Genomic DNA, 24,990 nt, shown 5'->3' on the forward strand with positions numbered 1-24,990 from the left:
TATTTTTGACTGACATTCATGTCGAGCATAAATACTGCTGTTTTAAAAATGTATTTTCTTCTGAAGTCTTAACTGGTACTCCGATTCTTCCGATGTAAATAAAGCTGTAGTTAGTTTGCAAATAAACATTCTTGAAGATGTGTACTAAGGCTGTTTTGGATTGGATATGAATGATGTGCTTTTGATTTTCTCACGTGCCAAATTCCTGGTCTCAGCTGTGCTTCTGGTGAGAAACTCCAAATGAAGATAAGATGTTTCTCACAGTGAGTGAGGAAAACTGCATTGATTGTCTAGGGTAGATTCGGGAACTCCTGAGGCAGTTCAGGATGGGGTTGATGGTTTGTAAGAGGGTATTAATCGTGGGGGATTTGAAACTTGAATACAAAAGGAAGGCAATTAAACTCATCCTTGTTGGAGATGGTCATTGCCTGGCATTTATGTGACATTAGTGTTGCTTGCTGCTTACGAACCCAAGCCTGAATGTTGTCCAGGAATTGCTACATGTGGGCAAGGACTGCTTCTTTATCTCTGGAGTTGCAAATGGACTGAATGCTATGCAATCATTGAGAGAGATGGTAGGTCATCGATGAAGCAGTTGAAGATGGGTTGAACCTAGGACACTGTCCTTAGGATTTCTTGCAGCGATATCCAGTGGCTAAGATGATTGCCCTTCAAAGAAACAATCATCTCCTTTGTACTGGTTATGATTCCAACCATTGGACAGCCTGAATCCCATTAGCTTCAGTTTTCCATCACTTTGCTGATGATTGAGAGGGGACTGGTGGGAGGTAATTGCCCGGATTGGATTTCTCCTGCTTTTTGTGACTACGGTATATCGGGACAATTTTATGCTTCATTGGCGAGATGGCAATGTTGTAGTTGCACTGGAACAGCTTGGTTAGAGGCTTAGCTAGTTCTCTATCACAACTACTTTTTAACCAGCATGTTGTCAGGGCCTGTAGCCTTTGCATTACATAGTGTGTACAGCCATTTCTCGATATCACATGGACTGAATCAAACTGACTGAAGAATGGCATATATGATGCAAGGAAACTCAGCGGGAGAGCAAAATTGCTCATGCGCTCGACACTTCTGTCTTTTGCACAGGTGTGCTAGGCTCTGCCATCATTTCCGATGGGGTGCCTCCTCTTCCTGTCAGTTGTTTAAATGTCTTCCACCATTCGCAACTAGGTGTGACAACACTGCAGAGCTTTGATCTGATCTATTTCTAAGTTCTGTCCGCTGTTTAGCATGCATGTAGTCCATGTTGTAGCTTTGCCAGATTGGTGCCTCATTTTTAGGTACTCATGAAACAGCCCCCAGCATGCTCGTTCATAGTCCTCATTGAACCCGAGTTGGTAGCTGAGAACTGGTTTAGCTCACTGGTTTAGCTCACTGGGCTAAATCGCTGGCTTTTAAAGCAGACCAAGGCAGGCCAGCAGCACGGTTCAATTCCCGTACCAGCCTCCCCGAACAGGCACCGGAATGTGGCGACTAGGGGCTTTTCACAGTAACTTCATTGAAGCCTACTCGTGACAATAAGCGATTTTCATTTTCATTTCAACTTGACAGTGGTATAGTGAGGGATATGCCAGGTCATGAGTTTGCATATTGTAATGGAATACAATTATACTGCTAATGTTAGTTCCTCCTGGATGCCTAATTTTCAGCTGCTAGATTTGTTCTGTTTATCCTATTTTGCCCAGTGCTGGTATCCAATATAATGGAGCGCATCCTCAATGTGAATTTGCCAAAGATCTGCAGGGATTAGTGAGGAGGAGTTTGCGTGGTTATATAGGCTTCTGTGCCTTCGCCATGACTGGATCTGGTGCTGAGTTTGATTCCAGGTGATCAATCCATCTTTTAGGTTTTCTGCAGCAGTTTGATGTGACTGAGTGGCTTGCTAGGCTGTTGAGGGCAGATAAGTGTCAACTACATTATAGAGAGTCTGGAATCACATAGGCTAGACCAGATAAAGACAGCAGGATTCTTTAACTAAAGGACAGTAGTGTATCAGTTGGAATTTTACAACAATCAAGTTTCATGGTCACCATGACTTGAACTAGATCCAGATTTATTTTAATCAACTGCTGAGGTAGGATTTGAACTTGTCCCCAGATTATCTGTCTATGCCTCGAGGTTACTAGCCTAGTAACACAATGACTCTCCTATCATATCCCATAAGGGAGGCACAGAGGTTAGCACTGGTGCCTCACAGTGCCAGGAACTCAAATTCAATCCCAACCATGGGTGACTGTGTCGAGTCTACACATTCTCCACGTGTGTGTGTGGATTTCCTCCGGGTTCTCTGGTTTCCTCGCACAGTCCAGAGATGTGCAGGTTAGGTGGATTGCCCGTTCTAAATTGTCCTTTAGTGTCCAAAGGTTAGGTGGGGTTATGGGGCCCCAGGGATAGGGTGCGGTGAGGGGGGGCGGGGCTAGCTAGAGTGCTCTTTCATTGGGTCGGTGTAGGCTCAATGGACTGAATGGCCTCCTTCTGCAATGTAGGGATTGTATGAATAATGCCTTATTGGACTACTTCAAAGACTAGTTAGGAGACAATTTCATTGGTGTTGGGACTGGAGTCATATATAGCCAGACCAGGTGAGGATGGCAGGATTAGCACTTTCAAAGAAATTTGAAAGACTCTATAACAATCCTACAACTTAATGGTCACTTTTACTGATTCCAGATTTTTATATCCAGATCTTTAGGATTAGATTCCGGGCAGCATGGTAGCACAATGGTTAGCACAATTGCTTCACAGCTCCAGGGTCCCAGGTTCGATTCCCAGCTTGGGTCACTGTCTGTGAGGAGTCTGCACGTTCTCCCCGTGTCTGCGTGGGTTTCCTCCGGGTGCTCCGGTTTCCTCCCACAGTCCAAAGATGTGCAGGTTAGGTGGATTGGCCACGCTAAATTGCCTTTAGTGTCCAAAATTGCCCTTAGTGTTGGGTGGGGATACTGGATGGGATAGGGTGGAGGTGTGGGCTTCGGTAGGGTGCTCTTTCCGAGAGCGGGTGCAGACTCGATGGGCCGAATGACCTCCTTTTGCACTGTAAATTCTCAAACTGCCATGATGGAAGCTGTCTTACAACACCAGGTTAACGTCCAACAGGTTTGTTTCGAATCACTAGCTTTCGGAGCGCTGCTCCTTCCTCAGGTGAAGGCGCCTTCACTTGAGGAAGGAGCAGCGCTCCGAAAGCTAGTGATTCGAAACAAACCTGTTGAACTTTAACCTGGTGTTGTAAGACTTCTTACTGTGCTCACCCCAGTCCAACCCCGGCATCTCCACATCATGGTGGAAGCTGATCTCTATTATTAGTCTATAAGTTTCTGGGTTATTAGTTCAGTAACGTAATTTCCAAATATCTATACTCTGTTTACTAAATGGTCTTTCTCATTACTATACTTCTGGTACCTGACCTACCCATTCACATTATCCACATTCTGGCTAGTTTTCTTGAAGATTCAGACCTCCGTAACACAGCTTTTTTCTTTTGATGTCCTCAATAAGTGCCTAATTCATAATAGTAACTATTTTGTTGATATTTTCCCCTTCAAAGCTAATGACATAATATGAACATTCTTTGATAATTACGCATGTAATGGAAATGGTGCTTGCTAAGTGAGAGTAAACCCATTGGGCAACTTGAAATTATAGAAATATTAGCATAGAAGGATATTATTCCCCCATGTGGGCTCTGCCTCTACAGGGGCCTACTTACTCTAATCCTTCCTTACGCATCTCGTATATTCTTTTACACTGCTGTATCATGCCAGATTCAAATATAGATCTCTAAATCCAAAATCAAGTTTTTTGAATTTTGTGCACAGTGCTGTCAATAGTGTTGCACATTCGGAACAGACTAAAGCTACTTGGCGTTGCATAGCACCTGTCCGATGTGCTGGATGGAAATGTAAAATTGCTGCTTTAATTATGGGCACCACCCAAGAAAACCAGATATTCGCAGCTACCAATTTAAAAATATATATTTTTATTGGATTTACATTTATTAATAATAATATTTGCTAGGACTCACACAACGATAAAGAAGAATCTACAAAGATGGGTATACAAAAAGGAAAACATGAAAGACAAACAAACAGGCATACAGCAAAAGTAACATATGTACAGGTGTGGGGGCCCTACTTTTGAGACCCTGGTGGTCGGTTGCCACAACCGTACCATTTTAATTATGTCCATGCTGCTTCCTGGTATTAGAACATACCAGGGGTGTTGGCATCAGCTGGGCGTGCTGTTATGCTCACACCATTGTGAGTCCTGTCTGGCTCCCCTGCCCTACTTGTCCTGTGTTTTGCTTGATGTGCTCCCCTGCCCCCATGTTGTCTGTTTCACTCCTCCCTCCCTCGCCTTCTCCGTCTCCCTCCCCTATTGATTGATGGTCACAAAAAAGACTGGTTCAAAAAGATTGAGTGGGGTTACGGGGAGGGTGGAGGTGTGGGCTTGGATAGGGTGCTCTTTCCAAGGGCCGGTGCAGACTCGATGGGCCAAATGGCCTCCTTCTGCACTGTAAATTCTATGATTCACTCCCAGGACGGCACGGTAGCACAGTGGTTAGCACTGTTGCTTCACAGCGGCAGGGTCCCCGGTTCGATTCCCACTTGGGTCACTGTCTGTGCGGAGTCTGCACGTTCTCCCCGTGTCTGCGTGGGTTTCCTCCGGATGCTCCAGTTTCCTCCCACGAGTCCCGAAAGACGTGCTGTTAGGTGATTGGACATTCTGAATTCTCCCTCGGTGTACCCGAACAGGCGCCGGAATGTGGTGACTAGGGGATTTTCACAGTAACGTCGTTGCAGTGCTAATGTAAGCCTACTTGTGATAACAATAAAGATTATTAGTATTATCACCTTGGACATGGCCTCGAGAAAGGCGACCCTGTACCAAACAAGTCTGGGGCATACCAGAATATGTGGTTGTGGTCGGCCGGGACTCCCTGGCATCGTTCACATTTGCCCTCCACCTCCAGGAAGAACTCACTCACATGTGTTCTGGTCAAGTGGGCCCTGTGCACTACCTTTAGCTGTGTTGGGCTGAGCCCTGCGCATGAGGAGGTGGCGTTCCCCCTTTGCAGTGCTTCGATCCAGAGTCTTCCCCCTATCTTTATGTTTAGTCCTTCCTCCCACTTCTCCTGTGTCTTATCCAGAGATAATCCAGAGACCATAATTCCTCTAATAGTTGTCCGGGCAGTTGCCGACCCCTAATTCACCCATGGTCAGAAGTCTGTCCGGTCGGGAGTGTCCTGGTAGCTGGGGGAAATGTTGCTGTCTCCTTGTGGAGGAAATTCCTTATCCGCATGTACCAGAGTTTGTTCCTTTTCGCCAACTGGAGCTTGTCTGCCAGTTCCTCCAGGCCCGCTACTCTGCCGTCTACATATAGGTCCCCTACCATCAGTACCCCTTCATCCTGCCTCCACCTTTAGAGGTGGAGTCCATTGGCGCAGGGGACAATTTATGGTTTTTGCAGATGGGAGCCATGGTGGACATTGCGACCAGACCAAAGTGGTTTCTAAATTGGTTCCATGTTCTCTGTGTAGCCACTACCACTGGGCTTCTTGAATACCTGGCTAATGGGAATAGGGCTGTGGCATGTGCCCGAAGGGATGTCCCCACACAGGAGCTCTCCTCCATTTCAACCCACTCCGCTCCCAGCTCTTTCTGTGGCAGCTGCCCAGTGTTAGAATAGGAGATTCGGGAGGGCCAGGCCCCCCATATTCCTCCTTCTCTGCAGTACGCTTAGGTTAAATTTGTAGCCTTAGAAGGCTCCGAACTCCGTTATTCCTCCCCTGGTGGCTAGGGGATTTGAGACGTAAAAAGGAGCAGGTCATCCACCTAGAGTGAGACTATGCTTCCTGTCTTCCCCCCTCCATCCTTTCGCTGATCTGAGAGTGATGGCTGTTGTGTTATGTACTCTGGGATAACACAGGCTGCAACTCGATGCAGCTTTGACCAAAAGATATTCCAGACTTTGAAGTAAGTTCACTGTGATTTATTGAACCATTAACACAGTTCTCTGTGAGTTCGACTCTCTTAATCTTGCTATAGTAACTCAGTCTAACTAACCAGTCTGCTCTAAGCCACGTGGTGGGTGTGATGCTTCTGATTTGCCCCTGTCCTACTCTCTAAGTGTCGCCTGTGGAATGAGACAGAGCATGTGAGCCCTGCCCTTATGTATGGGTTGTGTAATGCCCCCTTGTGGTAGTGTCACCTCTGGGTGTCTTGACTGCCCATTGGTCGTGTCCTATTCTATATGTTCATTAGCTGTATGTCTGCATGTCATGACGTCTCTGGTGCTCCCTCTCGTGTTTACTTAGTTGTAGTGTATTTACATTAACCCCTTGTGTATTTACAGTGATGCATATCACCACAATGGCCAGCTGCTCAATTGCCACGGCAAATAGCAGTGGGGATAATGAGCATCCCTGCCTCCTGCTTCTGTGCAGCCGGAGGTATTCAGAGCTGGTGGCGTTCACCCACACGCTTGCCATGGGAGCGCTATCCAGCAGTTTAACTCATGAAATGAACCCTAACCCAAACCGTTCTAGTACCTCATGAGGTACCTTCATTTGACTCTGTCAAAGGCCTTCTCTGCATGCAGGGAGATGATCACTTCTGGTCTCTCCTACCCGGGTCATGATCACATTCAGCAGAAGACTGAAGTTCGGCGTTAGTTCTCTGCTCATGACAAAACCCGGGTGATCCACCACTGCTACCTCCGGCACACAGCTCTCCAGTCGCCTCGCCAGGGCCTTCACCAGAAGTTTATCGTCAGTGTTTAGGAGTGAGATGGGTCTGTGTGAGAAGGACTCAGTCGGATCTTTTGTCTTTTTTAGGGATCAGCGATATTGAGACCTGTGCCAGCATGGGTGGCAGGGTCCTTTTCGATAGTGAATTGTTGAACATCACCCGCAGGTACAGGGCCAGTGCGGTCCCAAATTTTTTATAGAAGTCCACCGGGAATCAGTCCGGACCTGGTGCCTTCCTTGACTGCATGCAGTTAATGCTCTCCATGACTTCCCCCAGTTCTAGCGGTGCTTCCGGCCCCTGTTTCTTTTCCTCCCCTAACTGCTTCATCTTCCCGTCTCCCTCCGGGGACTCGGAGGTGTACAGCTCTTGGTAGAAAGTTGCGAAGGCCTCGTTGATGTTGTCTATGTTGTGACTGACTTGCCATTCCTGTCTTTCATCTGTGTTATTTCCCTTGCGGCTGCCTGCTTTTTCAGCTGTTGAGCCAGTAGGCTGCTGGCCTTGTCTCCATATTTACAAAAAGTCCCCCCATGTCTGGCGGAGTTGCTGGACTGCTTTCCCGGTGGAGAGCAGGTCAAATTTCATTGTAGATTTTTCCTCTCTGCCAGCAACTCCACAATTGGGGCCGTGGAGTACCATCGATCAACTGTTGGCAGCTACCAAATCTGAAATGTTTGCCACTAGGTGGATAACAGGTATGTAGGGAAACAGCAGCACTGTCATAGAAGAGAATCGTAAAATGCTACAGCACCAAAGGGGGCATTTGTCCTATTGTGTCCCTGCCAGCTCTTTGAAAGAGCTACCTAATCTTTCCCACATATCCCTTTTTCAATAGTTCTGCAAGTTATTCGCTGTTTAGTTTATATACAATTCCCTTTTGAAAGTTACTATCGCATTTGCTTCCACTTTTGAGCACTGCATTCCACGTCATAAAAACTTTCTGCATATTCCCCCTCACCCCAATCATGTCTCTGATTTGTTTTCCAATTACGTCAAATATGTGTCCTCTAGTTAATGACCTTTCTGCCACTGGAGAGCTCCTTTTTATTTACTCTTATCAAAACCCATTATGATACTGAAAAGCCACATCAAATCTCCTAGAGACCTTCTATGCTGTGAGTAGAATGATCCCAACTTCTCTAGTTTCTTCACGTAACTGAAGTCTCACATCCCTGGTACCATTCTAGTAAATCTCCTCTGTACCCTCGCCCAAGTTCTTGACATTCTTCCTGAAGTATGGTACCCAGATTTAGCCAGAGTACTCCAGCTGGAGGCTAATAAAAAGGTTTAACGTAACTTCCTTTCTTTTGTGAATTATGCCTTTGTTTATAAAGCTCAGAACCCCATATGCTTTATTGACAGCCTTCTCAACTTAGTCTTGTCACCTGTGGAGATTCGTATATGTGCACCCCCAGGTTTCTGCACCACCTTTAAAATTGTGCCATATGATTTATATTGCCTCCCCTACTAAATAGATCTCTTCAGCCTTCTTTGCAGTAAATGCATCTGTCATGTGCCTGCCTATTTCACCCACGTCCTCTTGAAGTCTATTAATATCCTCCTCACTGTTTTTGAATTTAATATCACCTGCAAACTTTGCAATTATTCCCTCTAAATTTAAGTCTGGGTCACTAATATGCAGGAAAAAAAACAAGTGATCGTAATACCAAATTTGGAGGGCACTACTGTACACTTCCCTCCAGTCATTTTGTCCCTTCGCAAGTGTTCTATCCTTGTAGCTGTTACCCTTTCAAGGCCTTCAATTTTGTGGACATGTTTTTTCAAGTAACCAAGCACCTTTTAAAAGTCTGTAAACACAACATCTGCTGCAAAATCTTCATCAACCGTCACAGTTCATCGGAACACTCGATCATTATTTAAACATGTTTTGCCTCTACCAAATCTGTGCTGGCTTTCATTTATGAACCCATATTTTCCAAGTGTTAATTTATTTTGTCCTGAATTATTATCTCTACACGTTTCCCAACATTGCCTTCAGCCTGACTGGTCTGTAGTCGTTGGGCTTATCCCTCCTCTTTTCTGAATAGAGGTGTTAAGTTTGCAATCGTCCAACACCACTCAGTATTTGAGGGTTGGAAGGTTCTGGCCTGAGTATATATTTCTATCCCCTGCATCCTGGAGGCATGCCACCCTGACCTGCTTTCTACTCTTTGAGTGCTGCCAACCTTTTAAATACCTCGTCTTAATCTGTTTTTATCCTTTCCAATTCTGTGACACTGACAGCATCCTTTTCATTAGTGAAGACAGAAGCAAAGTATTCACTTAGTACCTCCGCCATGCCCTCTGCTTCTCGAAGGTCTTTTTGGTTTTGCATCAACTCACCCTTTCATTGACTACCCTTTTTACTATTATATATTGTTTAAAAAGAACCTGTTGGACTCCCTTTTATTCCACTCACTCATATCCATCCCTCTTATTTCCTTTCTCAGTACTCCTCTGTACTTGAAATTCAACTTGATTTTCTACTCTATTCCAAACCTCATATTTATCCTAAGCTCGCTTTATGTTTCATTCTTCAGCTCTGAAGAAGAGTCATCCAGACTCAAAATGCTAGCTCTGTTCTCTCTCCGCAGATGCTGTCAGACCTGCTGAGATTTTCCAGCATTTTCTGTGTTTGTGTTGAATTCAAGCTTTGGATGCCTTTTCTTTCCCCCCTGTTGGGGATGTGTTTAGTCTGCACCCAAACTATCTCCTCTTTGAAGGCTTCGCATTGCTCATTTACTGTTTCACCTGCCAACCATTGATTCCAATCCAGCTGGGTCAAATCCCTTTTCACTGAAATTAGCTCTCCTACAAATGAGTATTTTCACGTTTGATTTTTCCTTGTCCTTTTCCGTAATTACTCCAAATCTAATGATATTGTGATCGCTAGCACCACACTTAACCTAAAACATCAGTGGGTCGAGCTGGCGACCGAAATCTGTTAACTCTTCTTATCTAGATTTTTAGAAAGGGATAGAGGAATGGAATCAGACAAATTCTGATTGGATTTGAAAATCAAATGTAAACAGTGCTAAATACCAATGGAAGTGCAACCTCTCTTCAGGCAAAGGCTTTGCAGAAGAAAATTGAATGTGTTAAAACCTCTCACTCTTCCATTTAGCAATTGATTGCTGAGTATTTTGCTTTTAATACTTCCAAAGAATTTGAAATGTAGTTTTGCACTTATTGGCTTACCCTTTTGCCCTTCATTACTGTTGATTATAGCCAATTATCGCTGTGTAATTGAATGGGGAAAAACTGCTTTATTTAATCATATAACCTGAAGGTTAGTGTAAATTAGGTTTTGAAGGTATTCTGTAGTGGGAGAACCTATAATTAAAATTGGTTGCATGTTTTCTCATCCTTCTTGTAAAACACCACATCTAATTTGATCTTTTTTATCACTACCCAGCCACCCTATTCTAATTTTGATACATTTAATAATTCCCTTGCAAACAATAAATGTGCGTGTTTTTGCCATTGCTTGGATTTATTTGACCCATTCCCTAGAAATTTGAGGTCCTTTTATTGTGCCTCACGTATTTCCTTTATAAAGAACAGACAAGTTAGATTTGGCAAGCCAGCCTTAAATCATTATTGAACCACTGATTTTATTACAATGACATTATTTGTGCTGCTATCAGCCCTCCTTTAGTGATATGGTATGACAACAGCATTATTGAAAAGTAAAAATTGGAACCTATTAATCCTTTACCTTGTATGTCTTGGCCTGTGAGTGAAATTTATATCACATTTAGAGCACCATATTGATTGCAACCAGTGGAATGTATTAAGAGTTTAAAGTGGTAATATTTACTGAATGCCATGTGATTCCTCATCAAAACACTCTTTTCTGTGTATATCAGAGCAGATTTGTGATTATGATTCAACCCTTGTCTGCCAGTTTTGCATGAGGATGGTACAATCAGAAGGATTCTTTCCTCTCCATAGGAGTCCAGCTTAAGGCCAACAATGGTGGAGGTTATGAATGTGTTGCCTGCTTGACTGTCAACACGAGAAATATAACTGTGTCAAGTTTCTTTTTTATTAAATGGGAGGAGGTATTAAAACCTTTCTAATTCAGATTTTATTTTTATTCGTTCATGGGACTAGGCCAGCATTTATTGCCCATCCCTAGTTGCCTTTGAAGGGGCATTAAGAGTCAACCACATTGCTGTGGGTCTGAAGTCACATGTCGGTCAGACCAGGTAAGGGCGGCAGATTTCCTTCCCTGAAGGACATTAGTGAACCAGATGGTTTTTTACGACAATCGGCAATGGTTTCATATTCATCATTAGACTTTTAATTCCAGATTTTAATTGAATTCCAATTTCAACATCTGCAGTGGTGGGATTTGAACCCCAGGTCCCCAAGAGCATTACTCTAGGTCTCTGGTTTACTAGTCCACTGACAATACCACTACGCCACCATCTCCCCATAATTATGATGAAACTGAATGGGAAATATATTCGGTGGTTTCCATTTGGTTAGATTTTTGATTATGGTTCAGAAATGCAGGCCTTAAAATGTTATGCTGTTCCTTTACAGCCTGAAAGGATAGCGGGTGAACAGTACGGAATACATTCCGATGTGTGGAGTTTTGGGATCTCATTTATGGAGGTTGGTGCAAATATCTGATTACTTGCTGCATCTTAAGAACAAGAATAGTTTTGCCTACCTTTTGACATATATTTACTCATTTCTCCATGTTCATTCAAGATGTACAATTGAGTTAAGACAACAAAATAGGAGCAGAAGTAGCCCACACTGTCCCTCAAGCCTGCCCACCATTTAATACTTTCATGGCTGATCTTTCTCAATTTAACTTTTCTGCTGGCTCCCCACATGCCTTGACTCCCTCAGAGACCAAAAACTATAATCTATAATGGTCTCATTAACACAAAGCCCTTTTAAGCACACAAGGTGACTGTGGGCAAATACATTCTCCATTCTGAACCCCAAGTGAATGTTTGTGGATGTCTCCTCAGAATCGCCCGGATGATTGTCACATGAGAGTTTCCAAATGCCACTCCCAAAAGCACGCTTTCAAATCTTCTCATTAATATGCTTTCCCTCGCTGTTTGCCTGCTGAAGTCCAGATCAGGTTTTCCAAATGACACATTTAAACGAGGCTTCTGCTCCACTTTAACAGCGAATCCAGTCCAAGATTTCACACTAACCCCTTTTGGATTTCTTTGTCTTAACTGCTTTTACAGAAACTCCAAAATCCGGACTCTCATTTTCATAGTTATTTCTACTCACATTCCACAGGCTGTGGTAAAATCTCACAAACATGAAAATCATTCACTTATCTTTCTGGCTTCTCAGCCCTGACTGTTTTTACTGAACAGTGCTCTGTCCTAGGACCTTTAACCTCTGATTTCTAGGGCACTTCTCTTCATTTCTCTAGTTTCCTTAATTAGCTGCTCTTCAAATTTCTTCCCTTGTTTTCTTAACTATTATGCCATGGTATGACTTTTCTTCTAGCAAAGCTAAGAGAGGTGTACCCTCTCAAGCCTTCTAAACCAACTGCTTCTAGCAGAGCTGTGAGTGATGCATTCTCTTTCACTACCTATCTACCTGCAAATTCAGCAAAAACCTAAAAGCCTCTCTACCTTACAAGGCCCCAGTTGCTAAGCAACCACCGGTGGTTTGTTTATTCTTCACACTGTAGCCCTCTCTGAGCACAATAGAAACACAGTTGGAACTTTAACAAGTAATTTAGAGTACTCAATTCTCTTTATTACCAATTAAGGGGCAATTTATCGTGGCCAATCTGACACCCTGCATGTCTTTTTGGGTTGTGGGGGTGAGACCCACACAGACATGGGCAGAATGTGCAAACTTCACACAGGCAGTGACTCGGGGCTGGGATAGAAACTGGACCCTTGGCGCCGTGAGGCAGCAATGCTAACCACTGTGCCACCCTGAAACACAGTTGGAACTTAACCAAGAAGAGTAGAGCAAGGTGACAACATGCACAAAAGGGTCATAATTGCCAGAGGACTAAGAGAACAGAGTTGATGTTAAGAGCCACACCGTCGTCAAGGCAGGGCAAGTTTGGGCAGGGCAAGTGGTGGGTGGTATAACCAGAAAGAAAATAACATTCACACCACACAAGTGTCAGGCAATGATCATCTCCAGGATCTAACCACTGCCCCTTGACATTCAATGGCATTACCATCGCTGAAACTGTCACTATCAACATTCCAGGGTGTTACCTTTGACCAGAAACTGGTCTAGTCATATAAATACTATGGCTACAAAAGCAGGTCAAAGGCTAGCAAACTCACCTCTTGCTTCCCTAAGTCTGTCTACAAGGTGCAAATCAGGAGTGTGACACTCTCCACTTGCCTGGATGAGTGCAGCTGCAATAACACTCAAGAATCTCGACACCATCCAAGACAAAGCAGCCCGCTTGATTGTTACCTCTTCCATAAACATTCAATCCCTTCATCACCGATGCACAGTGGCAGTCGTGTGTGCCATCTGCAAGATGCACTGCAAGAACTCACCAAGGACCCTGAGCCAGCACCTTCCAAACTCAAAACTGCTACCATTTAGAAGGACAAGGAAAGCAGTTACCTGGGAACACCATCACCTGGAGGTATCCCTCCAAGTCACTCACCATCTTGACTTGGGACATACATCGCCGTTGCTTCACTGTTGCTGGAATCCCCCCCTAACAGCACTGTTGGTGTACCTACACATCAGTGGTTCAAGACGGTAGCTCACCACCATTTTCCCAACGGCAACTAGGGATGGGTGTGAAATACTGGCCTAGCCAGCGACACCCACATCCCGTAAATGAAAAATGAAATTTTTCCATTTTATCAAATAACACAACAAAACCACAGGAATGAGCAAAAATGTCTCAGTATACACAGAGCCAAAGGACAGAAGAACAGCCATACAATTGGCCCAATACAATCACAAAACTCAACTTGGAACCCATCTTGGCATTACCAGAGAACAAAGGAGAGGAGGATAAGGCCATGAAAACGTGTTAAATTGTGCATACCTTCCCATGCGGCGATTACTTGCAATGACCACGAGAATTCAGGATAAGATTTCTCACCTTGTTCAGACGTGCACCACAACATATCTCCCTCAATTCCAGCAGCACCAGAGGCACCGATAACACGATGTAACATACCAGATATAGAACCTGTATGTACCTTTGCAGGAGTGGGCAGCACGGTGGCACAGTGGTTAGCACTGCTGCCTCAAAGCGCCAGGGTGCCGGGTTTGATTCTGGCCTTGGGTGATTGTGTGGAGTTTGCACATTCTCCCTGTGTCTGTGTGGATTTCCTCTGGGTGCTCTTCTTTCCTTCCACAGTCCAAAGATGTTCAGGTTAGGTGGATTGGCCATGATAAATTAGCCCCTTTGTATCCCAGGAATGTGCAGGTTAGATTACTGGCATAGGGTGGAGTAAATCTGTGCAGACTCAATGGGCCAAATGGCCTCCTTCTGCACTATAGGGATACTATGATAAAGGAGCCAATTACAGGTTCTTTAACCCCACAATAACAGATATAACAAATTATGGAGAAAAACAAAATTGCGAGAACAACACCAGGTCGAAAAGGATATTTTGCATATACCACAAGACGCACCAAAACATAACTCGGGCACTGTACAGAACAATCATCATTCCACATAGTTATATAGAGAGGACCAGCGAATATTCACACAATAAGCTTGGATTATATTCAGTGCGGTTGGTGCCTCGCAATAAACTAACTGAGGCAGGATAAAGAAGGAAAGCTACAAGGAGTAGAGGGTCTCAGGATAAAACAGACCAGGATACAGCCATAAGCCCATGATCCTCTGGTGCATGCCCCTCACCAAAGACAAAGAAGAGAAAAGGCTGCTCTTTGAAATCTCATTCAGACCCTCATAACATCCTGGCTAAGAAGGAACGTCCCAAACATAAAGGGGCAACAGGAAAACCAACCACAGTACAGGACCTGGCCAGACGTGCACCTTTGTGCACTTAGGAATCATTGAAACAAGGATACTCAGAACATATCAAGACTCAGACTCTTGGGGTGTTCCTAGTAAGTACCTTTGAGAAGGAACATCCCATGCATAAAGGGGCAACTGGATACTAGCCACCAGACCGGACCTGGCCTAGTCCAGCACACTCTTACACATAGGAGTCAGTACCCCCAGGATGCCCAGCACGTGCCAAGATTCACCACCCAACCAGCCTCACTCCTCATTAACCACCCACAGTGCAGTGCACCAAAGTCACACCATCCACAACCGAGGAGACCCCACTATAGAGGAGGAGAAGAGTCGCCAAGACACTCCTCAACTGGCCGTCCTGGGAGGGGGCTGATTCCACCCCACCCCCCTGACACGACATGACAAGGGAAATCCCCCCTGCAACCCAACAGCCAAATTGGGACCTGCATCAGCATACTGTTCACCCAGATTAGGAGGAGAAAGCCCCCATAAGGGAGGAGTCACCTAGATTAGCCAAAGAGCGTCAGACTCAGACCAAACAAAGACAAACCTACTGCCATCCCATGGAAGACCTGACTACAATGAGGAGGGGACTCAGGCAGCCACCATATAAGACCACTTGGAGGAGGGCGTCTACCAACCCCACCTGGTGTACCCTTGAACCCAAGAAGGGCTCGAGCAGTGCAAAACCACAACATACAGACTCTCACTCCAAATCAAGCAATGATTAACCCACCACACTCGGGTGCACGCCACCACACATTTCCCCCTACTCCCAACAACTCCAAAAACTCAACTACAAAGAGGAAACATAAGGGTCCCAGTCCTCTCTAGGATATGTGATCTGTCTGGGCTTTTGTAGGAGATAAGCATGGATTCTAAAAATAAAAGTACAAAATAAATACCTGACATCAATAGTGGGGGACTTTCCTCAATCTCTACCACCTCCCAACCATCCACCCCACCAAGCACTACACGCTTCTCCTATAAACGAGGTGAGAGGTGTCAAAAATGCACTTCCTCTTGTAAATGCGGGCATTAGAGCACATAAAAAGGCCACGGCAATGCACAAATCACATGTCACGTTACCGACTTAGGATAGCTTTCGCCAAAACAGGATAACAGACGATAACATGAAATCAATGGCAGAATCATAAGGGAAATAAGTGGATACAATAAATGGTATAGAAGAAAATGTGTGGGGGGGTTGATAAGTAAGTTTGCAGATGACAGGAAGATTGACCGGGTGGTTGACAGTGAAGCAGGAGGTCCTAGGTTACAGGAGGATACAGACGGATTGGTCAGATGGGCAGATCAGTGGCAGATGGAATTTAACCCTGAAAAGAGTGAGGTGATGCACTTTGGAAGGAGTACTCAGCGGAATGCACTACCTGGGCATTGTTGAGGCACAAACCTCACAATGTTTAAAAAGTATTTGGTGAGCGCTTGAAATGTCACAACATTCAAGGCTATGGGCCAAGTGCTGGGAAGTGGGATTAGTGTAGATTAGAGTATTTTTTTTGTCAGTGCAGGCTTGATGGGGCAAAAGGCCTCCTTGCTGTATGATTCTATGTATGTGCTCCGTCAAACCTAAAACGGGCAGCCTTCAAATCAAGCTTGCAAAAGCATGGCGGCCAATTCTCAGAATCGGTCCGGGGATTTGTCCCCTACTCCTCGCAAGAGATCAGGTGCACAAACACTTGATGTCCGGCCCCTACTCCGCAAGTCAGTCAGGATAAACGACATACCATGCAACAGGATTTCCAAGCACTGAAGGTCGAGCTCTCACCAGGCAGATTGCTTGATCAGATAAGAAAGAAAAAACTAATGCCATCCCATGGAAGACCTGACCTTCTCTTTTCCATTTCCACCATTCTATCAAGAATATGTTGCAGTTCATCAAAGTGAACACGAAAAACCTGCACCATGGAGCCGAGATCATCATCCAGAACATCATTCATAATGGCAGCTGTCATCTTGGTGCCAACAGTACCGGCTGAGGCCCGTTCACCAGCAAAACCGTCACTGCAAGCTGGACCCCACCCCAGCTGCTTCCCGCCACATCAACCAAACTAGGTTTTCTAATTTAACTCTGCTTTTCATTGCTAACATCTAGCTCGGATCTTCCCGACACATAGTAGAAGACATTTATCCCACAAGCAAGTAATTATGGGATGTCCATTTGGATAAAATAAAGGATTAAAAGACGAGCAGAGCCAGAGCTTACGAAAATGCAGCACTCACATAATAACCTTTAATAGTGTCATAAGTAAGAGTAGCACGTGGCACAGCGGTTAGCACTGCTGCCTCACGGCGCCGAGGTCCCAGGTTCGAATCCCGGCCCTGGGTCACTGTCCGTGTGGAGTTTACACATTCTCCTCGTGTCTGCGTGGGTTTCGCCCCCACAACCCAAAGATGTGCAGGGTAGGTGGATTGGCCACGCTAAATTGCCCCTTAATTGGAAAAAAAAAATAATTGGGTACTCTAAATTTATATATTTTTTAAAGTGTCACAAGTAGGCTTACATTAACACTGCAATGAAGTTACTGTGAAAATGCCCTAATCGCCACATTCCAGCGCCTGTTTGGGTACATGGAGGGAAAATTTAGAATGTCCAAATTACCTAACAAGCACGTCTTTCGGGACTTGTGGGAGGAAACCGGAGCACCCGGAGGAAACCCACGCAGACACGGGGAGAACGTGCAGACTCCACACAGACAGTAACCCAAGCTGGGACTCGAACCCGGGACCCTGGCACTGTGAAACAACACTGCTGACCACTGCCACTGTGTCGCCCAAGGTGTGCACATCATGTGACGCTCCCTAGTAAACTGATTTTTTTTTTTAAACAACTGCCATTCAGGTGAAAGATTTTATCACCATTCACCCAGGATTGTGTCAAGGTTGTGATGTCACTTCAATCATCAAGAAGAAGCTAAGCGATGACAAGGGCCTTATTAATAAATTAATGGTCATTCTAGAGGGAGTTGTGCAGAGAGGTGTGGGAATAGCTGATCCACTGGCAGAGCGTGGCGAGTTGAACGGGGAGGGGAATTAACGAGATTAACTCTGAAGGTTCATTGGCGGTGTGGTCAGGACATTTGGGGTTACTGCTCGTAAGGAGAGGAGAGGGCGAATGGTGCCTCACTGGGATTTTCAGAGAATGGAAACGGGGGAAGCTGTTGGTTTATCTATGAGGGGGTCAAAACTGGGATGGAGCAGGAGGGGGTTGGATAAGAATTTGCAATACCAAAGTACCTGAGAAGTGAGGAATGAAAAGAGACACGAGGACAAGAGTGAGAGTCTAGGGAGGGGTAATGAAAAAAGTTTATAAAAAGGGAGTGAAAGTGGGTAATACAAATGATGGAAGTCAAGCAAGAGGCTGAATTGAAATTCATGCCCAAAATATGTTAAAGTGTAAATTATTTAAAAACACTTGTTCACATGATGGATGGCAAGTTATAACTAGTGTACAATGCAAGTCTTATGAGAAAATACGCAAGTGGCATGAAATTTATCCATGGATTTTGCATTGGTTGCAATGTCTGCCAGTACAAATTCTTCATTTGGAACAATTGGACATATGTGATAGGTATCTATGGTGCATTTCACATTCAATTGTTTCCTGTTCATCAATTTATTGAAGGGCATTGGACACTTCTGTTAAAAGAACTCAGAGAGTTCAGTTCACTGATGTGTCTGCATATTAGACTGAATATTGCACATGGCAATTCTGTGACACTATTCCATTCAACTGGTGCAAAATGGTGGTTATTGGTGATTTGGATGCCTTAATAGGATTTGATAAAGAGCTGAGCAGCTACATTTCAGATTTGTTTATTCTGTAATATTCACCGCTTCAATTTGTTTTCTACATTGCTGTCCATTGATGACTGAGTTCATATTCTTCTGAAACTAAATTAGGCAATTACAGTCCGTCAGACTAATAGATTGATTACAGTTGCGAGACAAGAAATAGCCAGAAGTTCACCTTTGAAGTCTGTTTTCAGCACGTTTCTTGCCTTCATAAATCACGTTAAAGGAAGCATTTATTTTAAATACTAATTAATGTTAAGTGCCTGTTTATGATCCTAAGGCAAGCCGCTATTAACGATTTATAATTTCCACATATGTGCTCAAACTAGAAGCAATGAAGTGACTTAATATTCAGGCTCTATATATTTTCCAGTATAAATTGTGATTTACCTCTTTCATATATCGTAGCGTTCGTAGTGGGATATGTAAAGAGTTCCATTGTTTTTATTACATTGAAATGGTTCAGCCCGATAGTTGATTCAGTCAGATAATAAAATGTACAGTAATTTTTTAAAAATCAATTGGAAAATATTTTTCTAATGAGGTAATTTTGCCACATTCTCCATTTTACTCCAGTTTAAATTTTAAGGTATTTTCTCAGTACATCCCTTTGGGACCATGAACACATTTCTAAGAGTACATGTCATATAATTTTGCTTTTTAAGGGAAAACATCCCACTACATTCTCCTGTGAGTCTTGCGGTGGCATTGTTCTACAATGACAGCACAAAATCTTCAATCAGTACTACATTTAACTTTCATTACCATATTTTTTTTTTTATTGAGCCCATCGTATATCCCTCCTAAGAGAGCACTAGTTAGTAGTGAGTAAAAACTCTGGTTTTGATTTCACACACAAACTGTCCAAGCTTCAATCGTGTTTGGTTAAGACATCATCCACGCCTCTTGAATGAATCACCTTGATCATTCCTGACAAGAATTCTGACTCTCAGAATTTCCATAAAGATTTGCAATAAGGACTTTGCACCGAGCCTCCTACCCTTCAATGAGTTTGAATTCTTCAGAGCACATTCCTTGAAAAGAGAAATGAATTGAAGCATAATCATGGACGAATATAAATACATTTGAAATCATGGAAAGCGTTAAATGAGTGTAGCCTTGTGGAAAAAGTCAGATGGTGTAAATTGAGTACTATGGCCAAAGATCCATAGAATCATTGAATTGTTGCATTATGGAAGGAGGCCATTTGGCCCATCAAGTGGGCGCTCTGCAAGACCAATTTAGCTAGTACCAGTTCATGCCCTTTATTCAAGTGCTTTTCCACTTCCCTTTTAGAAGCCACATTTGAATCTGCCTCCACCACCTTCCAGATCCTAATCTTTTGCCAATCACCATAAATCTGACTTGTTCAGTTCTCGATACTCCTGCCAATGGGAACCGTTTCTTTCTATCTGATTTGCCGAGATCCCCCACCCCGCCCCGGCCCATGATTTTAGAAACTTCTGCCAAATTTCCTTTCAGCCTTCTCTTTAAAGAGATCAACCCGAACTTTTCCAATCTATCCACATAACTGAAGTTCATCGGGCGAGATTCTCCACTCCCGCGCCGGTTGGGAGAATCGCCTGGGCCGCCAAAATTTCCCGGGACGCCGGTCCGACGCCCTCCCGCGATTTTCCCAAGCGGCAGGAACGGCCCCGTTGAGTTCTGCAGGCCGGAGAATCGCCGGAGACACCCAAAATGGCGATTCTCCGGCACCCCCGCAATTCTCAGGCCCGGATGGGCCGAGCGGCCAGCCCAAAACGGCGGGTTCCCCCCGGCGCCGTCCACACCTGGTCGCTGCCGTCGGGAACAGCGCGGGAACGCTGGGGGGGGCGGCCTGCGGGGGGGGGGGGGGGGGATCCTTCACCAGGGGGTACCTCAAATGTGGGATGGCCCGCGATCGGTGCCCACCGATTGTCGGGCTGTCCTCTCTGAAGGAGGACCTCCTTCCGCGGCCCCGCAAGATCCATCCGCCATCTTCTTGCGGGGCGGACTCGGAGAGGACGGCAACCACACATGCGCGGGTGACGTCAGTTATACGGCGCCGGCCGCGTCATGTATGCGGCGCCGTCTTTACGCGGCGGCAAGGCCTGGCGTGTGTAGATGACACGGCCCCGATCCTAGCCCATTGTTGGGGCCTGAATCGGTCGGGATAGGGGCCGTTTCGCGCCGCCGTGAACCTCAACGACGTTCACAACGACGTAGGCACTTCGGCGCTGGAGTGGAGAATCCCGCCCATCATTCCTGGAACCATTCTTATGAATATTTTCTGCACTCTCAAGACAGCAAAGGTGTGGTGGCCAGAATGGGCGTAATACTTCAGTTGAAGACGAAACAGTGTTTTGTGAATGTCCATCATTCCGTCTTTGCTTTTTAACTGTCTGTCTCTGCATATAAAGCCCGAGATCACTATTTTTCTAACCACTTTCTCAACCTGCCCTATCATTGTAAAGGCTGTTTGGCATTGTAAAGGCATTGTAAATGTAAAGGCTGTGTAAATGTAAAGGCTGTTTAGCACAGGGCTAAATCACTGAAATCGCTGGCTTTGAAAGCAGACCAAGGCAGGCCAGCAGCACGGTTCAATTCCCGTAACAGCCTCCCCGAACAGGCGCCGGAATGTGGCGACTAGGGGCTTTTCACAGTAACTTCATTTTTCAGAGGCTTGGTTAGCACACTGGGCTAAATAGCTGGCTTTAAAGCAGACCAAGGTAGGCCAGCAGCACGGTTCAATTCCCGTGCCAGCCTCCCTGAACAAGCACTGGAATGTGGCGACTAGGGGCTTTTCACAGTAGCTTCATTTGAAGCCTACTTGTGACAATAAGCAATTTTCATTTTCATTTCATTTCATTGTTAACAATTTGTGGACTATACTTGGGTCTCCCTGCTCCTCCACCCCTTTTAGAATTATATCCTTGAGACCGCAGATTGCCACTCTGGGTGGACTTATCCACGCTGTAATTGCTGAGCTCCCGCCTGGCCTAATCTTCCTCACTCAGGCTGGCTGAGACAGGACCAGCGAAGTACTTCCCCCAATGCATCAGCAAGGAGAAATTAAGGTGCACGAAAGAAAGGAACGCCCCCTTTTTACTGCACTAGCTGCAAGGAGATGTTTAAAGGGCGATGGTAAGTTTTAAAGCTATGTGAGTCAGAGGGAGATTGCAGGGGTCGGACCAGAGGGGTTGGGAGTGGGAGGAGGGGGGGTCAAACTGTAGGTGTTGCGGGGGCGGGACCAGAGGAGGAGGTTCACACTGGTGGGAAGGGGAGGGGGGAGATCAGCCTGGGGGGTGCAATGTTTGGAGTGGGTGTCAGATTGGGGTGGGAGGAGGTTGGGAGGCTCTGATTGGGTGTGGGTGGGCAGTTGGGGACATTGGGCAAGGGGAGCGTGTTTGGGGGGGGTCGGACAAGAGGGAAGGGGGAGGAAATCGTATTGGGGTGGGGGGATGGTTGGTGTGAGGTCTGCTGACGGGGTCGTCTGTATTGGGGGTGTCCCATGCGAGGCTTGGTCTGGATGTTTAAATAGTTACTCTCGAGGTAGAAGTGATTTATTTCCTTCTAACTCGTTCAGAGTAACTATCGGGGTAATACTGGTAGAACCATCCCAAGTTAGCAATTTAAATCACTTCTGTCAGATGGTTCCCATCCCAGCACCATTGTCCAGAGGAAGTTAGCGCTTCTGGACAATTACTGGGTAAACTACCTCGAGGGATTTCCCAGCATATCACTGGGGAAAAAATGCGACGGCGGGTTACCAAGATGTTATATGCCTTTATTTTATATTGCCTTTCCTCACTCACCCAATCAAAATGCATCACTTCACTCTTTAATTTCACCAGCCATGTGTCTGCCCATACAATCAGCCTATGGCCTAGCACTCCATCTCATGGTTCAGAGTACTTCCAAGTTTTGTATCGTCTGCAAAATTTAGTACCCAACCCTGGAGGACCCCATTGTACACCTTCCTCCATGCAAAAAACAATCATTTCCTACTATTATGTTTCCTGTCACTCAGCCATTTGCCCTCTGCTCCCTTTGTTCCATGGGCTTCAACTTAGCTGGAAAGTGTGACACTTTATCAAATACTTTTTGTAAGTCCACATAGACCTCTTGCAAAATCTCAATCAAGATGGTAAAATATGATTTGTCTTTAACAAATCCATGCTTGCTTTCCTTAATTAGTCTACACTTGTCCAAGTGACTGATGGTCCAAATCAGTTTGCAATAATCCAAACAGACCTGACTAGGCTAGGCCATGGGCAGAGAGGTGACAGATTAAGGTCAGTACAGATTTCATATGCAGTCGGGGAAGCAACACTGTTGCTTCACAGCGCCAGGGTCCCAGGTTCAATTCCCGGCTTGGGTCACTGTCTGTGTGGAGTCTGCACGTTCTCCCTGTGTCTGCGTGGGTTTCCTCCGGGTGCTCCGGTTTCCTCCCACAAGTCCCGAAAGACGTGCTGTAAGGTAATTTGGACATTCTGAATTCTCCCTCAGTGAACCCGAACAGGCGCCGGAATGTGGCGGCTAGGGGCTTTTCACAGTAACTTCATTGCAGTGTTAATGTAAGCCTACTTGTGACAATAAAGATTATTATTATTAAATGGTAATGAGCTTAAGATAAGAATAGTGAAAATACTTGGACATTTTCATCAATAGGTCATTAGAATCTAGGGCGGGATATCAAACCCGCACTCGCCATCTGCAGGATTGGCGGCATGGGCGGCAATTCCCGCGAGAATTAGGTAACGCAATTCTCGCTGGAGAGATCGCATTTCCCGTTGTACCCCTCCCGGGCGATGCCATGAGATTAATGCCCACTAGGGCATGAACTTCATTAATGCATTTCAATAAATTGACATATTAATGGGGCCCCCCACCACATGGTTCCCCCCTCACTATATGTTCAGATGTCACGTCGGCAAGGTTTACAACAGGTTTGGCCAGACGTGAGGCAGCCGAGGGGATCCCTCCATGGGCGCAGTTAAGTATAGACTGGAAGTGAAGGGGACTGGGTAAGCTCTCAGGGGTGATGGGGGCTGTGAAAACCCCCGGGAATGATGGAGGCTGGGGACGGCCTCAAGAGTCATGGGGGCTCGGTGGCGTTAGGCAGCAGTGCTGATCAGGGCACCCTTTAAAGATGAGGATTTTGTGAGAAAACTGGTCTGTGAAACTGGAGAGTTACTTTGCCAAAGTCTGGTTAGATTCCCCAGGTTTAGTTTTTGAAAGTAAATAGAATTTTGGGATATATGGGTGGGAATGGGCAGCACGGTAGCACAGTGGCTAGCACAGTTGCTTCACAGCTCCAGGGTCCCAGGTTCGATTCCTGGATTGGGTCACTGTCTGTGTGGAGTCTGCACGTTCTCCTCGTGTCTGCATGGATTTCCTCCGGGTACTCCGGTTTCCTCCCACAGTCTAAAGGTGTGCAGATTAGGTGGATTGGCCATGCCAAATTGACCATAGTGTCCAAACAAAGGTTAGGTTGGGTTACGGGGATAGGGTGGAGGGTGCTCTTTCCAAGGGCCGGTGCAGACACGATGGGCTAAATGGCCTCCTGCAATGTAAATTCTATGATAAGGACTTTAATATCTTGCTGTAATTATGATCTCACCTCAAGTCTAACTGAGGAAGGCAATGGGGTGGTAGTATTGTCACTGGACTAGTAATCCAGAGACTCGGGGTATTTCTCTGGGGACCTAGGTTCAAATCCACCATGGCAGATTTTGAAATTTGCAGACCCACCACAATGTGGTTGACTCTTAACTCGCCTCTGATTTGCAAGCCACTCAGTCAGGACAAATGGGGATGGGCAATAAATACCAGCCAAACTAGTGACGCCCACAGCCCAAGATGAATTTTTAAAAATGTTTTGCAAGTAAATTCTTTCCCCAGAACAAAGGTTGTGTTTTGGGGCACTATCATGCAATGTCATTGGGATAAGACAGGTCCATTCCCCATTATGCCATCTCAGCGGTGAGTGGAGGCTGGATGCCAGTCCTATGAGGAGAGAAAGAAAATTACACCGTGTTCCACCATGTTGTTCTTGTGCCACCACCTGGGAGTTGGCCAGAAGCAGAGCCAAAGGTCCCTTCTGAATAAACCATCTGATGTGATCTTCTGGCACTGGACTGCAGCTTGAAAGACAACATTGAGGGAGAGAAATCAGTGGGAGGAAATGCTCCAATGCCAAATTGTAAAGATGACCCACTCCAATGTTGGATTGCTTTGTTTAAATATTATCTTTGTCACCAGATTTCTTTGGCATATTGGTGCCAAAATAATGCAGAAAAATTGTCACTTCAAACCAATGTTGCCCCAATATCCATTTTGTGCAATTCCCTTAATCGATAACTTCCAGTTGCTCCTGTTGTCAATGACCAAGGCCTAACCACTAGTGCTTCATCCTTCACATATTGAACCTGTGTTCACCAGACAGGCCCCACTTTA

At 45.3% G+C, this 24,990-nt stretch overlaps 1 protein-coding gene across 18 annotated transcripts in view; it reads left to right on the top strand.

Annotated features, from left to right (window-relative positions):
- map2k5 (mitogen-activated protein kinase kinase 5) overlaps positions 1–24,990 on the top strand; it is a 426,928-nt gene that overhangs the window by 292,728 nt on the left and 109,210 nt on the right. For 15 of the 18 annotated variants that reach the window (XR_011933854.1, XM_072470457.1, XM_072470459.1 and 12 more), the window contains one exon: positions 11,313–11,384. The exons of the other annotated variants lie outside the window; for them this stretch is intronic. Coding sequence is in view for 14 of the 15 variants with exons in the window: in XM_072470457.1 (XP_072326558.1) it covers positions 11,313–11,384 (72 nt within the window). In the remaining variant the exon portion in view is untranslated. The remainder of the gene's footprint in view (positions 1–11,312; positions 11,385–24,990) is intronic. 18 annotated transcript variants of the gene reach the window in all.

Source organism: Scyliorhinus torazame, chromosome 12 (assembly GCF_047496885.1).
Source record: "Scyliorhinus torazame isolate Kashiwa2021f chromosome 12, sScyTor2.1, whole genome shotgun sequence".
Lineage (NCBI taxonomy): Eukaryota > Metazoa > Chordata > Chondrichthyes > Carcharhiniformes > Scyliorhinidae > Scyliorhinus > Scyliorhinus torazame.